The 17185-nt window shown below is 56.2% G+C and overlaps 5 protein-coding genes across 5 annotated transcripts; 1 reads left to right on the forward strand and 4 right to left on the reverse strand.

Annotated features, from left to right (window-relative positions):
* Window positions 1-2044: 2044 nt before the first annotated feature.
* Window positions 2045-3603, reverse strand: PHYSODRAFT_323208 (hypothetical protein; the record flags this gene model as incomplete). The annotated part of the gene is made up of 5 exons (XM_009518701.1): window positions 2045-2308; window positions 2603-2879; window positions 2953-3152; window positions 3206-3362; window positions 3452-3603. The coding sequence occupies 5 exons, from the start codon at window positions 3601-3603 to the stop codon at window positions 2045-2047; spliced, it is 1050 nt and encodes a 349-aa protein (XP_009516996.1).
* A 1045-nt stretch (window positions 3604-4648) lies between these two features.
* PHYSODRAFT_294742 (hypothetical protein) lies at window positions 4649-5041 on the reverse strand (the record flags this gene model as incomplete). The annotated part of the gene is made up of 1 exon (XM_009518702.1): window positions 4649-5041. The coding sequence occupies one exon, from the start codon at window positions 5039-5041 to the stop codon at window positions 4649-4651; it is 393 nt and encodes a 130-aa protein (XP_009516997.1).
* Window positions 5042-7427: 2386 nt separating this feature from the next.
* PHYSODRAFT_323209 (hypothetical protein) lies at window positions 7428-12178 on the forward strand (the record flags this gene model as incomplete). The annotated part of the gene is made up of 13 exons (XM_009518703.1): window positions 7428-7460; window positions 7529-7621; window positions 7684-7785; window positions 7825-7965; window positions 8010-8344; window positions 8395-8730; window positions 8833-9507; window positions 9545-9662; window positions 9740-10351; window positions 10417-10653; window positions 11026-11344; window positions 11676-11849; window positions 11913-12178. The coding sequence occupies 13 exons, from the start codon at window positions 7428-7430 to the stop codon at window positions 12176-12178; spliced, it is 3441 nt and encodes a 1146-aa protein (XP_009516998.1).
* A 2501-nt stretch (window positions 12179-14679) lies between these two features.
* Window positions 14680-14865, reverse strand: PHYSODRAFT_420157 (hypothetical protein; the record flags this gene model as incomplete). The annotated part of the gene is made up of 1 exon (XM_009518704.1): window positions 14680-14865. A coding segment is annotated over one exon (186 nt), but the record flags the coding sequence as incomplete, so codon positions are not given.
* A 168-nt stretch (window positions 14866-15033) lies between these two features.
* Window positions 15034-15584, reverse strand: PHYSODRAFT_294743 (hypothetical protein; the record flags this gene model as incomplete). The annotated part of the gene is made up of 2 exons (XM_009518705.1): window positions 15034-15546; window positions 15573-15584. 2 exons carry the CDS (start codon window positions 15582-15584, stop codon window positions 15034-15036), a joined length of 525 nt encoding a protein of 174 aa, XP_009517000.1.
* Between the last annotated feature and the right edge of the window lie 1601 nt (window positions 15585-17185).

Here is a 17185-nt window from a genome sequence, read left to right on the forward strand (position 1 = left end):
CCGACGCCGTCGAACGTCAAGGAACTGCGGTGGTTCCTTGGCTTGGCCACGTACTTGTGCAAGTACGTGAAGGACTACGCGGGCATGATACGCCCGCTGTCACAGTTCCTGAAGAAGGACGCCGAGCGGAATTGGACTGTTGAGTGTCAGCAAGCCTGCGATGCAGTTAAGCAGGGCTTGACGGAGGCGCCGATCTTGGCGGTGGCCGACCAAGATCGCCCATTCCACGTTGTGTGTGACGCATCCGACTTCACAATCGGATGTGCGTTGATGCAGCACGATCACGAGGGCCGTGATCGTGTCGTCTACTACCAATCGCGTCAGCTGAAGCCAGCTGAGCGCAACTACCCGGTGCATGACAAGGAGCACCTTGCCATGAAGTACGCACTCGCGAAGTTCTGAGTGTATCTACTCGGAAGCAAACCGTTCGTGGCTATACGGACCACGCGTCACTGCGGACGGCTGTGAAGTTGCCGCACATCTCGCAATGGATGGCGAGATGACTCTCATTCTTCGCATAGTATAACTTCCGGGTTAAATACAAACCCGTAAGACTCAATGTGGTGGCCGACGTGCTATCGCGTCGACCTGACTACGCCACGACTGATACCGCCGTCAATACCATTGGCACCATGCGATCGAGAGCCACAACGTCGTCACCATTGGGCGACGTGAAGGTCGCGTTCGCGCACGACGCGGACGCAAAGCTCTTGCTGGCCTACTGCTCAGCGCCTTCTGACAAAGCTCGTCAGAAGCTGCCGAAGCATCTTCGTGCTCGTGCACACCGTTACCGGGTGCACGACGGGTTATTACTCTACAGTGCAGTCGACGACAACGCGGACCGCGTTGTCGTGCCCAATGACCATGACCTGCGACTCAGGATCATGTGTGAGTATCACGATGCACCGACTGCGGGGCATCCGGGCCGTGAGAAGACATACCTTCACCTCACGCGGGATTTCTACTGGGCCCACCAGTATAAATGGGTGCGCAAGTACGTCCGTGGTTGCGATGTTTGTCAACGTGTAAAGCCTGCGCCCTTCGCGCAGGCTCCCTTGCAGTCACTGCCGACTCCGTCGGAGTGTTGGCAGTCCATGTCTTTGGAATTCGTGTTCGGCCTTCCCCCGGACAGCCAGGGGAACACGGGCGTTGTGGTCTTTGTTGACCGCTTCAGCAAGATGGTACATCTTGCTGCGGTACCCGCTGAAGTGACTGCGAAACAGACGGCGCGTCTGTTCGTTGACATGGTGTTCAAACACCATGGCATGCCGATCGACATTGTGTCGGATCGAGACCCGCGCTTCGCTGCACACCTTTGGCAAGAAGTGTTTACACGTCTTGGAAGTCAACTTTCGATGTCGACTGCGGACCATCCGCAGACGGACGGGCAGACCGAGCGCGTGAACCGCGTGCTCGTAGACGTGCTTAAGAGCTACGCTCACTCGTTCCAACACTGGAGCGAGTGCCTGCCGATGGCGGAGTTCGCCATCAACAGCTCGGTACATGCCTCGACCGGGCATACACCGTTCTACGTGAATGCCATAAGGCACCCACGCCTCCCGAGTCTACTCGGGATGGTGGCTCCTTCCTTAAGTGGGGGAGGATCTACGACTGCAACGCAGCAGCCGCCGAATGCCGCTGACACTTGCACAGTGTCAGCCGCGACTACGCGCAAGAAGAACAAGAAACACGCGTCTGTGCAGGGCAAAGAGACCGCGAAAACGAACGCAGAGGCCGGGCCTACTGCTGGAATCGAGCTGAACTCGTTCAGCTCGGACGCAATCAACTTCGTGCAGCGCAGACAAGCCGTCATTCGGTTTGTCCAATATGCTACTGCAGCTTCTGTTGATTGACAGAAGCTGAACGCAGACAACGTTGGCAGGGGTGTCACAAATGAATTCAATAAGGTTCATTGGTTTTGTTAGCTACTCAAAACCTGCCTAGTCATGCCGTTTCCGACTTCGGGGCGAGCAAACTGGCTCCGCGCTAAATCGGGCCGTTCACGGGGTTGGCACGTCATGGCAACGCCTACACGCTAGATGTTTCATCTAGCATGCGCCTCCATCCAACCTTTTACGTCGGGCGGCTGAAGCCATACCGGCAGCACGAGCCACCTAGCTCGCCTGGCCCGAAGCAGAAGCCCGGCGGGAGCAAACCTCTGCTCCAGCGCGTGAACGCGCTGGACCAAGCTCGCGGCGCGACCCCCAACGTTGACGGAGATGTCCGACGTGGTCTGCGAACCCAGAGCGACTTGAGCCCTCAGGATTGCCATCTCCTGCTTCAGAGCGGTGAACTCGAGGCTCTGATGCTACTCCACTGCAGCAACCCGCTCCTCGAGAGTCGGTCGGCCAAGGTCAACCCCAGGTTGACCATACCTGGGGCGTGCTCCCACCGCCGCCACCGATCCGTGACGCCCGCGGCTCAACACGCTGGATTGTTGAGCGTATTATGAACCATAGTATCCCGAAAACGAACCGGCAGCCGGTTCGTTATCGTATTCGTTGAAGAGGGTTTCCGCCCCACCAAGATACATGAGAGCCGCGGGACGTCCTGCTGCAGGACGTTCCGGAAATGGTGAGGGCGTACAAAGCTCACCACGCACTTCCGGCGTGAAGGTAGTGCGAGCGCTGTAGTTACCTGCAGCGCCCGAAGTCCCACGAGCGTCGCATCCCGCGCTTGCCAGGAACTTGGCACGGAGATCCTTGAGACTCGCAGGTACACGAATCGTCGTGTACCCGTTTAAGTCGCGGTCGCTCAAGCGCGCCGCACCCGGAAGGCACAGCGCATGGAATACCAGCGTCCACAGAGGATCTGTGGAGCTGCTCCAGCTGCCCACGTGTCGAAAACGTCTCGAAGCGTTCACGGGCATGCTTAACCCGCTCGCGGTAAGCAGCCGGTTTCTTGTTGAAGTTCTCAACAAAAACATTCCTACTTTGACAAAGTGCCTGTCACTCAGGCACTTTGCTGCGAGAAGAGGCCTTCTTGCTGGAAAAGTACCGGAGCTCGTGGGAGAGCCCGATGTAGTAATCGCGCCTTTGATTCGTTAACGGATAAAAGTGCTGCTCCTCCGCCACAGCATCGTCGTGGATGCAGCTGCATACGTACAGCGGGATTTCATTTGGAGGCACGGTGTTGCCCACACGATCTGCGATCTCCACGGATCGCGCCGTGCCTGAGCTGCGCGAGGAGAGCTTGAAGACGCCACATCACGCGGGGAACTTAAAGCCCCAGCAGCAGAGAACGGAGTGTCGCTCTCGCCGCGCGAACGCTTCGAACTCGAAGCGTCCGAGTCGTCTCCTTCACGAGGGCGTTTCGACCCGGCATGTGGGTCGAGACTATCGCTGTCGATAGACTCCTTGCGCCTGCTTGACTAGGTCTCGCCCTCTTCCATCTCCACGTCGCCGTTCCCGTAGTCAACGGCGTCGTTGACTAAAGAGGATCCTTCGAGGACAATCTCCGGCTGGATGTCCCCGCCGCAGCCTTGGCAGCTGGGGCGTCACGCTTTGCTCCATGACGCTCGAAGTACTCGGGGACAGATAGAGTCCCTGTCCCGGCGGAGGTCTCCCCCTCTGCTGCAGCGGCGGTCTTCTTCGGCGAGCTCATTGCGGAATGAGCTCGAGTTTTCTTTCTCCCAACGTGAAGAATTGACGAGTGGTCAATTTCCTGATTGACGTGCCGTGACTCGGCGCGTCTAACCTTGACGGGGGGATGGTATAACGGGGTTACACGCACAAGTGGCTACAGCTACTTGTAAGGAATAGTGTCAGGAGGGAAATATTGTAGGAGTTTTCGTACTGTCAGGTTGCAATGTACGTATCATGATGCGGGCAAGCCTTCCTTCAATAACGTGGTAAGTTACGTAGCATAAGAGGCAGCGTGTAACGGGGTTACACGCACAAGTGGCTACAGTCACTTGTTACTCTAACAGACACGACGTATGTTAGAGGTTCGAAAGACTTTCTCGACCTTGGTGTAAGGTACACCAATGGCTACATACATTTGGGACCACCACGACGGGTGGTTCATACACATTTAGGGTTCCTATTGGCTGAAAGCAGCATCTTTTAGCCAATGAGCGATTTGCATGTTAGCGGAATCCTTCCAACCAGCCGTTGGCAGATACCTAGTTTAGAATATTACATTTAGGGGGAGTCAAAGCATACAACCCAAAAACATTATTTGGATCGTTTATTTAGATTAATCTATACTCGGAGGCCCGAGTATAATTAATTCTAGTATAAACTAAGCTACGCTTCCTCACACACGGGCGCACACATGTAAGCTAAAGGAGTGAACCAAAGTAGGCCCATTACAATGCCCGTGCCAGCGAATACAACTCGATCGCAGTGTCAGGCCCTGGAAACAAAACCGACTGGAAATGTGAGGTATGCCAAAAAGTCTTCTGCATGAACTCATCGCGCAACTGCTTTCACGCTTATCACCGCGCTATTAAGAACAAATCGAACTTACCGGGAAACTTACTGTACTACCACGATTATGTTTCAGCAATGGCCAAATCTGGGCACAATCGGCTACTAAGAGTGAAAAGGGCGGTATCAAAATTAAGAACGGGCGCCGTCAAAATTCAACAGAGTGCACCATCAAAACCTGATCTAATGATACGTAGGAGCCCATTGGCCAAAACGAGTCAGCCGACCAGGCCGAAATCTGTGAAAGATTGCCAGTCACTAGAGTGACGCCAGTTGTTGACATCGGCCTTGAAGCCGGAGGCAGCGCTGGCGTCGGCGGAGCTGGAGTCGGCGGAGTTGGCGGAGACAGAGTCGGCGGAGTTACCGGAGCAGGAGTCGGCTGAGCCCGTGACGCCTTCGCGTACGACTGCTGAGCCCGTTACCCCCGAGCCAACCACGACTGGGCAGTGCTTCGACGGAGATGTTCGCGGAGCTGGAGCCCAGCGAAGCTGCTGGTGCAGCACGTGCAGGTGGCCATGACGCCCTTCAAGTTGGTGGCGAAGCCGAGACGTTGGTTTGCCACAAAGTGGAGAAGCGGGCGAAGGCGCTTGTTTTAAGAGCACAGAGGACATGTATTGCTAAAACCTTTACGTGTATATAGAATTCAGCCAACTTGCACATATTAGGCGGTTGTGGTATAGCGACACGCACAAAAACGTCAGTTGGGGTAACTTGACTACAAACACAACAATAGCCGAGCATGTCGGTCTTGTTGGCCTGCGGCGGGTTGCCCCCGAGTGATTCGGCCCAACCGGGACAGCGGGTGTCTCGCCTCTCGCTGAGACCTGCCAACCAAGATCACTCCTCCGGAGAACCGCCGAGTTCGACGGTCTCCGTTCACACAACCCTGTGCCCTCCACCAAAGGGTGGACGACGGCCCTCGCGGGCTTTACGGGTCGCCGAGAGCAAAGGCAACCCGACTCAGCAATCAGTGCCCGGGACGTACGGGAACACCGGCTCGCAGCAGTGGCGAGACTTTCCTTCGCGCTTGGCGAGATACACGCCCAACCCGGGTCGACCTTATCTCTTGGCGCTGCCAGCCGAGTACCCTACAAACTATGCCTCTCGGGTACCGGCAGCAGACATAATCCGGCCCCGTGCAGGGACTTACCGGATCGTGTACACGTGCTTTAGGCCTAGAAAATTCTGCTCTGTTGGTTGTTATCTCTGTCGGGTGCCCTGAAGGGGTGCCTCCATAGTTCCTAAGTCCCTATACAAATACCAAGTGAAAGTGGGCGGTTTTGGATTTCGGCCGACCTTTCGCGGAGCTCGGCGACGCTTGTGCTCGGCTGAGCCGGATACGGCGTGTCCGGATAACCTGGCGAACTCGGCTGAGCGACCCTTGGACTCGACTGGGCGACTCCCGGACTCAATTGAACCCGATTACCGTATCTGGATGGTACGTGGTGCCGTTTAGCCGAGCTCGGCGGCTTGAACTCCCCATGATCTCGGCTGAGCGTGTCCAGTGCCTTCCTGAACTCGGCTGGGTCTTCATCACTGGGTCTGCCACGTGTCACCAGGTCGGGGCCGGTGTGTCTTGAGTTTCTGACACCATCAGCCGAGTTCAGCGGTCCATCTGCGCATTCTTGCCCACTGAGCTCGGCGGATGGTCATCCCGCCGAGTAGAACTTGTCTCCTGGTACGTTGTTCCACTGCGGCCTTGGAGTGTGACACAAAACTTGATGTTCCCTACACCACAACTGCCCCGAACATGCTACGAGCCGTAGTGGTGAGTAGCCTGGCCAACAGGATGTGTCTCACGCTTGATTTCGTCCAATCAGATCTGTCGCTAACACTCTGACTTCACATTACCCGAATTCGAGTGGCCAGAAACGCCCGCACCGCCAGCTCGACGCCGTCGTTCCGTGAAGGTGAGACTTGCTTGAGGCTTGATCTTTGGTATAGGCCTTGTCTGATGCGTGGACTCCGCGCCTCATGGGTCTGTACACATGTAGGTGCCCCTATCGCTCGCACCAAACCCCGTCGTCGAATCACTTCAGCAGCGAATCAGCCTGGATGGTCGTCTCGGCGTGACAGCCGGTAGCAGTAACTGAACCATACGAAGTCAGCTGGTGCCCCTGTCGAAGCTTGGAGTACTAGCGGTGATGTTGGGCCTGCCGCAGCAAAGCGAGTAGGTGATGCAGGTGTCGGGGAAGTGCTCGATTGGCTGCAATACCGACGAAGCCGAGCATCGCTGTCTCCGTCAAAATGAGCAGCCATGGATGCTGCTAGTGGCTCGGCTGACCAGGTAAGCACGTGCCTCTCTTTTCGGTGCGTCGAGTGGACCCTGATAGTTGTCTTGGCATGCTACAAGGCACCGGGGATTGGGCGGGTCAAGAAACGCTTCCCCGATCGGGCCGCGCTGAGCTCGAAATCCAACCCAGCTGAGCTTATTGGCGAGAAGTACAGCAGCAAGTTGAACTTGACTATGTCCGAACTCGGCTGTCCTGACGCCTAGCTGCTATTTACTGACCTTTAACTCGGCTGAAGTTGAACACAGCCTCCGCTTGATCGACTCAACTAGCCTGGTAAGTGTTTGCCCCACTCACTTTGGTGCGTTGAGTTAGCTCTCACAGCTGCTGTGTCATTTTATAGACGAACAAGGCGATCCTGATGCGTTTGGTGCTCCAGTCGAGTTGTCCTGAACGGGCCGAGCTGGGTTCAGTGGTCAACGGACCTTGACTTCGGCATGTCTCCAACTCTGTTAGACCAGCTTGGTTGGGAAGATGGTGGGCAAGCTCGACTGGAACAGCACTTCAGTGAATTCGGCTGAGCTCGGCTACCGGTACCATGTACCACTCCAGCCGAGTTGGTCGCACGAAATCTGGTGTTTCCTACACCCCAACTGCCCCGGTCATGTTCCGAGCCGAGTTGGTGAGGGACCTGACCATCACTCTTCGAGTCAGTTGAGTCAAATCTCGGCCAAAACTCCAACGGCAGCGAACAAGTCCCCACGCTATGTCGTCGTCAGACGCTCCTGCCGCTCCTCCGGTACGCCCTTCATCTCCGACTGCTTCATTCGTTTCTGCTGCTGACTCTTCTTCTGGTGGACTTCGCAGGCTTCGGTAGCGATTTCGCACATTTCACGTCTTCCCGTGCGAGATGAGGAGGGGTCCGCTGAGTTGGCCGACTCGGCGTCCCGGGCTCACGGGGTCGGTGATGGGCAGGGCACCCTGTCATCGATCTGACAACTTCCCGTGGGTTCGACCGGGAGTCCGAGTCAGCGTTTCGCACTTATCCTCGCCGCTCGCCGAGTCCGCGTGATGACACCACTTCGGGCGCCGCCGGCTCCGGTCGGTCGGACTCGGCTGGGTCGGTGAGTCTTGGCTCTCTCGCTGCGTTGATCCATGAACAGTCTGAGCAACGTCGCATCGAGAACACGGACATGGCTCGGTTGCTGTCCTTCGTGATCACTCGGCCAGCACCGGGAGCTGACAGAGAGGTCCGCCGAGCTGCTCTTGAGGCAACCTCGGTCAGCGAACTTGTGTGCTTCGTGGTCAGTATCAACCCCAAAGTCACGTCGGTGACTCCGCTGCGCAGAGGGTCGAGCTGAAATCGGCCAAGACCATCAACGCTGACTTGACTCGGCGGTTGGATTCGCTGGTGGCTGCGAAGGCTGACCTCGAGGAACGGTTCAAGCCCGCTGAGGAGGAGCGTGACCGGTGGAAAGCTGAGTCCCAGAAGTCGTCTCCTCTCCTGACCAGCTTCCAGAAGGCGTTGGCTGAGTCTGAGGCTTCCTTGAAGTCGGCTCGCGACTCCCAAGATGCTACGGTCCAGTCAGCTTTTGCCCGCGCCCAAGTGCTCAGCAAGGAGATAAAGGAGCGTAATTCGGAGATTGAGAGCTTAACTCAGCTGCTCTCTGCTCGCGATGCCGAGTATGCTGCGCTTCAGGCTGTCTCAACCAAGCATTTCGAGCAGCTGCAAGAGTCGGCTCAACAATCCGCAACGCCAAAGCTGTCATCAAGCACCAACGTGAGGTAATCCTTCGGCAGAAGCGGATCATCTCTCGGAATGGCGTGCTACCCATGCACGACCCCCACATGGCCGTAGCGGCTGCGGCTGGTCTGGGTGTGCCTGGTATGAACCCAGCTGACCTGCAGCTCAATGCTCGTTTATGCCGATTTTTGACTCAGCGTTTCCCTGAGGTGATGGATATCCCGGCTGGTGAGACTCGTCGGGTCGAGCTGATCACCCACCCCCGAGCGGACGGCGCAGCTACTACCCCGCCAGTGGCCGTGAGCTCGGCTGGCTCTTTCCTCGGGTAATCGACTCGACTGACTGAGCCCGAGCTTCAAGGGTCTACCGGTTCTGCGGCTACTCCGGCTGTCGTTGCCCCTGTTGTCACGTCGCGATTCCGTTGCAGCAAGTCGGTCGAGCAGCTCCGACGAGCTCGGCTGGATATGTTGACGCCAGCCGAAAAATTGCGTCGCTATTCAAACCCGAAGTCGGCGACCGCCGCTGGTCCTCGACGCAAGCCTCAGAAGCCTCTAATGCAGCCGTACGCGTGCCCACTGCCTGGCGAAACTGGTCACGCAGATGCATCTGCTCGGCTCAACGAAGCAGCCCAAGAGACTTCTCCAGTTTGTGACTTATCACTCCAGTCTGGCTTGAATTTGGCCGGTCTCACAGTTGAGGACGTGCCTGCTGGTGACGACGTTCACTCACTAGAGGGCGACCTCTCCTTCGAGTTCAGCGAGGTTCCCAAATCCGCCGAGTTTCCTGTGGAGTCGGTTAGTCCAGCCAGCGACGAGTGGACCGCTCGTCAGACTGGTCCCGTATCCTTCCTCTCCGGATCGTACGCCTGCGCCGACTTCCGGCTCTGCCGTTCCAGGTATCGTCGCCTCTTCGAGCATGCATCCCCCAGCCAGGCGTCTGGTGTTTCATCGTCTTCGTCTGGCGCTGAGCCGAGTTTCCATCTCTGTGTCGTCAAGTTCGCTGGATTCTTCTTTGGCCACGCTAAACTCGGCTCTCTCGCTTTCCGTCTCGACTCCGCTGCCGACCTGTGTTCGATGGGTGCCTCCTACCAGTACTACGCCTAGTTCGGTCGTCGCCAAGAGTGCGGTCATCACACCTAGTCCGGCTGTGGCTTCAACTCCGACCACAGACGTAAGTCGCTCCGCTGCTCCGCCAGCGAGTGTTGAGCCGACTATGACTACTTCGAGCTCGGCTGCTGATGTTTCGGAGGCCGCTTCGGTTTCTAGCCGGTCTCCTGGTTCGGTTCCTGTTGCAACTCAGTTGGACTCGGCTTCAACTTCGCGAGGTGCCCTCAGCTCGACGTCGGCAGCCGTGAGCGCGCCGAGCTCGGCTGCCCCAAGCTCGACTGTAACCCCATCTCGGGCTTCTGGTGGTTCAGTCTCCCAGGTGTCACGGGCTGCTGTTGGGTCTCCAACGCACCGACTCCTCGCTTGTTCTCGACCTCGGTTCCCAAGTCCGAACCAGGGTCGTCATGGTTCGTCGGGAGTTGCTTCGACTGTGGTCACGTCCTTGCCGGGTACTTTATCTCCAGCGTCGACTCGGCCGACCGTTCCTATGAGCTTGGCTGTGATGACATCTCCTTCTGGCCGTCCACTACGCCAGACTGCTGCCACCGCACGAGTGTTGAACGCGCACTGCTTGGATTTGCTGGAGACTCTGGATTACGTCGTTATCCGTTCAACTCGTCGCAGCTCGTCTTCCGGTTCATCCGACTCGGTCTTGACCTGGATGCTCCGCGGACATCGGCGCACCCGCTGACCGTGTCAGAGGATTCTGAGTCCACAGCGGAAGACCCTGGGTCGGCTGACGAACTCAGCTCAGTCGACTCGGATGATCTCAACGGTACTCCACAGTCTCCCTCTCTTCCGCCTCCGCTCATGGGAAACTTCAGAGTTAAATGGCAGCTCGTCAATCCCCTCGTGTCCCTTCCAGTGACTCGGGCGATTCAGACTCACAGCCGAGTTCCAAGTAGCAGAGCGGCAAGGGCAAGCGCAAGCGCAAGCTCAAGCACAAACACAAACACAAGCACAAACACAAGTCACAGGCGAAGTCCAGGTCCAAGTCGGCAGGGTCAAAGAAGTCGAAGAGGTCTGCGTCTCCGGACTCGGCTAAGGACCCCCGCCCGTCCAAGCGTCAGAGAGGTTTGACTGGGGACTCGGCCAGCGGCCCGGCCGGGGTTTCTGCCGCTTCCAGGTCGACCAGCAACTCGGTGGGGGGGGGGGCTCTGGTATCACATCAAGCTCGGCTGTTTTGCCGTCACCTACTTCTGCTGGCCCAGCTTCAACCCCTTCGGTGCCTATCGTGACTGAGCATGATGCTGGCGCCCACGTTCTCCCTGAGTTGTCTGCAGCTTTACGCTATTCGTTCGCTCCGCTGCGCATTCGAGCTCGTCAGGTGGTCGGCCGAGATGCCCGGATCACTCCCCAGCTAGCTTAGCTGCGTGACGTCCGCTTCGTCCATTACGGGTCTTGGCGGTGCTGGGAGGCTATACTCAGCCATCAAACAGCCAAGATAACTGTGGATGACGCGTTGGGGAAGGACTGCGTGCCGGTTACGCTCTGTTCCCTCGCTGGTATTAAAGCGTTCGCGGACGTCTATCATCCGGATCACCCGGCTCAGCGGCTTCTTCGTCTGCTTCCCAAGGCTCCCATTCTTCTCTCCTCAAGTCCTCGATGATGCCAAGCACCGGTTGGCGAACTCGGTGAAATCGGCGACTTTGATGGAGCGTCTCGCAGAAGTGTTCGTGAAAATCCGTGGGGAGGCTCCGAACTCGGCTTGTGTCAAGGAGGGTCCCACCAAGTTCTTCGTGGCGCTGTTCGAGCGGTGTCACTGGATGGTCGAGTCGAGTGTGCTGATGGGGCTCCATCCGGCTTTTCACATGGGGCTCCCGCAGCCGAGATGTAAGACACGAGGGTGCTGTACACGTTGGCTCGCAAGCGTCGCAGCGATGCCCTCTGAAATCGCATGACTATCCTGCCGGACGACCTGTTCACTACAGTGATGAGGCTTCTCGGCGGTCTTAGTGCCCCTGAAATCGATGCGGAGCTCTTCTTCGAGCCATCGGTCCGTTGTATCCCCTGGTCAATCTCGCTTGGATTCCTGCAGGCCGAAACTGGTGTGCGGAAGCCGAGTCCGTGGAGAACTCGGAGCCCTGGCGACCTTGTTGGCTGACTGACCCGGCGACGCACCCGTACAACACTTGATTCCGGACCCGTAACTTGGCGTTTATAGTGTTTGCTCCTGCTGGGGTCGACCCGCGTATTGTCGAGGATGCTATTGATGTGGACGTGGATCTCGACGAGCCGGCTCCTCTCCAGATTTCGTCGAGTGCTCCAGTCCCCTTCAACCGAGCTGGGATTCACATCTTCCAAGGTCGTGAAGCTGACGAACTCGGCTGGGCCGCTGGTGATGTGGATCCAATGTCTCTGCTGATCTGATCGCCTAACCTGTGCGGTCCTTCTGCGACAGCGTCTCTCTTCGGCCCTGCATCGCCTCGATCTCCAACCGATTTAGGTGTGTCTACTTCTGCTGACTCGGCCATTCCTGCTTCGAGCTCAGCGGACTCGGCTGTTCCAACATCGGGCTCGGTGGACTCAGCTGCAGAGGACACTGAGGCAGTGGGTGGCTCGGCTGGGCTGGCCACGAGCACCGGAGGCTCGATCGGCCTCCTTGCTGCGGCTGCAGCTACCGTTGAGGCGTCCACGGCTCTTTCGCAGGCTCCTCTTTCTCCATAATATGCTATATGACGCACGAGTTCATCTATCATTCTCGCCATTTCTTCGGTATGAATTTTATGTAGTGTATGCAGGTTTGACGCAATTTTTCTTCGTGTCAACTCAGCCTGCTGTCTTCACTGAGTTGGCGGGTTCGTCATCGTGGTGCAAGAGCCTTAATCCTGGTCTGCACCTTGCACCAGTTGCAGGCGGTTTTCACATTTCTTCTGGCGGAAGTAGTTGAACAACGATCCACCACATGACACGTTCGCCCCACTTGACCTTGAACTTTCGCTGAATTCTGGAGGGTCTCGTAGAGAGCGACAACTCGTCGTCCAGGATGGCTTCGACTTCGTACTCATTCGTTGATTCGTCAGACTCCCAGCTATCCTCAGAAAGGAGTTCCTCGTCAAAGTCGAGACGATCCGACTCGGCTAAATCTGTAGTGGGCCTACCTTGGCTCACTACTACGGCTTTCACGTATGCGCACGTGTATGAGGAAGCGTAGGTTTCTTTTACTTGAGTTAAGTATACTCGAGATCCACGAGTATACTTTAAACAAGATAAAGACTCCAAGTAGCGGTTTTGGTAAAAGATGAGAACTGCTATTTTTGTTTTATGTTTCTGACTTCCTCTAAATGTAATATTCTAAGATAGGAATCTGCCAACGGCTGGTTGGCAGGATTCTGCAAACATGCAAGTCACTCATTGGCTAAAATATGCTGCTTTCAGCCAATAGGAATCCTAAATGTGTATGGACCACCCGTCGTGGTGGTCGTAAATGTATGTAGCCATTGGTGTACCTTACACCAAGGTCGAGGAAGTGTTCAAACCTCTAACAGATATCGCATCTGTTAGAGTAACAAGTGACTGTAGCCACTTGTGCGTGTAACCCCGTTACAAAATCGGCTACCAGCCTTGTTGTCGGTCGCTCGCCGAGTCCCATGACTGCCTTCAGACGTGACACATGTACCACAGGGTAGAAACGGTATCCGCTCTTGTCCGGAAGTTCGAGCTCGTAAGCAAACTCCTCCACCTTCTTCTTCACTCGGAATGGTCCATGCCATCGATGTGCCAACTTCTTGGTCAACCCAGGTCGGACTCGTTCCATGAACAACCAAACTGGGTCACCTTCCTTGAATAGCGACTTTCTCGACTCGGCTATCTCGTCACCTTCCTCAGTCGACTTGGCTGCTCCCTCAGGTGAGTTCGCTGGGGTATCCGTCCCTTCCTCTCCGGCTGGGACAGCTCTCTGCTCGACTCGGCTGAGTCCGTCATTGTGTTCCTTCGCTCTCCGTTGCTCCTCGTTCAACTGGAGCTCGGCTGCAAGCTTCAAAGCCATCTCGCTCTGTCGGTTTGCTTCCCTGCGCCTTCGGCTGCCCCAGACGAGTCAGCTGAGTTGCTCCTGTCGAGCCTGACTGACTCGGTCATCGCCTTTAGTGTAGACCGAGCGTCCCATCCGTGTACCGGGTAGTACGGGGTCTCTCGCCGAGTTGAGTCTCTCGAATTGTTCATGAAATGGACGAGCTTCTCAGCTACGTCACCCCAGTCGGTTTGGAAAGGGTCTTCCACGTACACATGCACAGTCTGGATCATGGTCTTCACTGAGCGTTCTTGCTGGGACCGTTGGCTTGTGGCTGGTAACTCAGCGTCGCTCTCGCCTTTGATTGCATCATCTCCGAGAACTTGTGGAACACTTCACTCATGAACCGGGGATCCCGGGTCGCGGCAGCACTTGTGGTATAGCGACACGCACAAAAACGTCAGTTGGGGTAACTTGACTACAAACACAACAATAGCCGAGCATGTCGGTCTTGTTGGCCTGCGGCGGGTTGCCCCCGAGTGATTCGGCCCAACCGGGACAGCGGGTGTTTCGCCTCTCGCTGAGACCTGCCAACCAAGATCACTCCTCCGGAGAACCGCCGAGTTCGACGGTCTCCGTTCACACAACCCTGTGCCCTCCACCAAAGGGTGGACGACGGCGCACAGAGCGCTTTTTACAGGTCGCCGAGAGCAAAGGCAACCCGACTCAGCAATCAGTGCCCGGGACGTACGGGAACACCGGCTCGCAGCAGTGGCGAGACTTTCCTTCGCGCTTGGCGAGACACACGCCCAACCCGGGTCGACCTTATCTCTTGGCGCTGCCAGCCGAGTACCCTACAAACTTTGCCTCTCGGGTACCGGCAGTAGACATAATCCGGCCCCGTGCAGGGACTTACCGGATCGTGTACACGTGCTTTAGGCCTAGAAAATTCTGCTCTGTTGGTTGTTTTTTCTGTCGGGTGCCCTGAAGGGGTGCCTCCATAGTTCCTAAGTCCCTATACAAATACCAAGTGAAAGTGGGCGGTTTTGGATTTCGGCCGACCTTTCGCGGAGCTCGGCGACGCTTGTGCTCGGCTGAGCCGGATAAGGTGTCCGGATAAGCTGGTGAACTCGGCTGAGCTCGGCTACCGGTACCATGTACCACTCCAGCCGAGTTGGTCGCGCGAAATCTGGTGTTTCCTCCTCGTCAGGCGCTTCAGAAGGGAACAAGTCGACCTGGAAGCCTTAATAACGTTGAACGAGCCCCGCGTCATCTCTTCCAGTGCATCCGCCAACGACCGAGACGGGTTCGCGTCAAGGTGGCACATGATTTTGTAGAAGTAGTGAAGCATGTAGATCCCGCAGTCGATAGCATTGACTTGGCGTGGATTGGTCTCATACACAAGCGAGCGCGTGTCGACTTGATTAGGGTTGTTCGCGGTGACCATGCAGAAGAACCAGCGTAGCATAGAAAACAAGTACTTCGGGCTATGCGTATTGTTGAAGCCGCGAGCGGAGTTGACGTGGTAAAATATCTTTGTGTTCCCTTCCCCGAGCTCGATCACCAGCAGACTTCAGTGACGATCCATTACTACAGGCAGCAAGTAGTAGTTGTAGGCAGACCAGTCAACCGCTCCAGTAATGGCCTCGGGCTGACGATCTTCGGAGGAAGTGTACACGGTGTTGATCTCGACGAACGTGATGGACAACATCGGGAAGACCGCTCCTGCAGTTTTTGGCGTGTAGCACGACACACAAAAGTCAACGACAGGGCATGTCAGCATGCTGCCTTCCTTGACGCTTGCGATGTCATCTGGAAACAGCGGAATCGGCACGGAGATGGATTTCGATAAACCCTCGTCATGCTGCTGGACAGTAACGGGAGAATTTGCGCTCTTTCTCTGTCTGGACCTGTACCCATGTCCTTCGGAGCCGTCCGCATGGTGCAAAACGTGGCTACGACGAGATGTTGCGTTGCGGAGCTGTGGTGGCACCACGACAGCTTCTTCACGCTGTTTTCCTACGCCGTGTTCAGCAACCTCTCCGTCTTCACCAACTTGCTCTGCCCCCTCCGATGCTTCACCTGCCTGTACTTCGCCTTCATCTCTCGCACCAGATCTATCATTTTGTTAAGGGTTCCGTTTCTGCATCGGTTCCATTTCTGATATTCTTGGCGTCTCGAAACGTTTGCCTGCCTTATTTTCTTCACTTTCACAAAGCTGTTAGTTGCTGTCGTTTCGTTCATGGCGTGGTCGCTGAGGCTGCTGGTTCAAGCGGTGGGTACAGCCGGAGAGGGTCTGAGTCTTGTGACTTTTTTTTTCTTGTTCGGGTCGTAACGGTCCAAGAAGCGCACTATGCGGGTCTGCTGGGCGCCGGATTCCAGGATTACAATATCGGGGAATCTAGAATGAGAATGCGGTCATCTCGGGTACGGAAACGGCACCATTCTCACGCAGCGAATCATCCAAGAATCATCTGAGTAACTCCTCCTCGTGCGAGGCAAACTCGTACTTGCGCCCTTCCACCCTCCCCTCGGTATCGCTTTCCGGCATCAGGTGGAGGCCCGGGCATGTTCAACTACTTCTTTCAGTCCAAACGGGTTGATTTTCGCCTCCAGGTCTCCTTGATAGCTTGAGCAGCTGTCCACATTTTATTCTTCCAGTCTTGAACTATCTCCGACTGCTTCGGTATGGTGATTTTAGCACCCATGAAGACGCAAACATACGGATCGGCCGAGGGGGGGGTCCGACGGGAGAAAACACTGAGTGTATAGCAACGCTCCAAACGGGACAGGACCGCTCGGGTGAACCGTGACACTGGGTTGCTGAACCGTGTTCGTTGTTTACTGAGCCGGGATCGTTGCTTCTTGAACCGGGATCGATGATTGGTTAATACTCACCCGGAATTGAAGATTGACCGATGCTGCTCTCCATGCAATAATCGGACCAGATCGAGTTATTGTGTGCGCGTGCGCACACTAAACTGAACAGTTTTTTTTTGTTTTTGAATTGAGGTTCCATTGGTGTCACTTAGTTAGTACGATCGCTAACGACACCTAAAGACCGGGACCTCACCTGTGCCAATAAGCGTCACTAGGCAGGGGGCTCTCTGGACCAGAGTGTGGGAGAGTCTGAAAATTAGTGCAAAGCGCGACCTCAAGCGAGGTCAGGTGGTTCGTACTCGCCACCCACGAGGTCGGTAGATACAGGGCAGGGGCCCTGCACCTCGTGTTGGGCGGCCGTCGGCCGCTGTCCCATGGGGACTTGACTTGAGCTTTTTGATCGCGTTCTTCCGGCCCGTGCTATAGGATGCGTTTAAACTGTGTTTAGTGGTCTGGATTGCCGTCATAGATTAAGGCCGATAAGCCAGTCTGGCGTCTGGCGTTTTCGGACGAAGCTGACAGACAGTATTGTTGGAGCCCCGGTGGAATTGGTCAGTATTGGCGGAAATATTGTTGGTGCGCGATTGGGTTGTGGTATAGCAGTACACATAAAAACGTCAGTTGGGGTAACTTGACTACAAACACAACAATAGCCGAGCATGTCGGTCTTGTTGGCCTGCGCCGGGTTGTCCCCGAGCAGTTCGGCCCAACCGACACAGCGGGGGTCTTGCCTCGCGCCGAGACCTGCCAACCAAGATCACTCCTCCGGAGAACCGCCGAGTTCGACGGTCTCCGTTCACACAACCCTGTGCCCTCCACCAAAGGGTGGACGACGGCGCACAGAG

The sequence above is a fragment of the Phytophthora sojae genome (assembly GCF_000149755.1).
Source record: "Phytophthora sojae unplaced genomic scaffold PHYSOscaffold_1, whole genome shotgun sequence".
Taxonomy (NCBI): domain Eukaryota; phylum Oomycota; class Peronosporomycetes; order Peronosporales; family Peronosporaceae; genus Phytophthora; species Phytophthora sojae.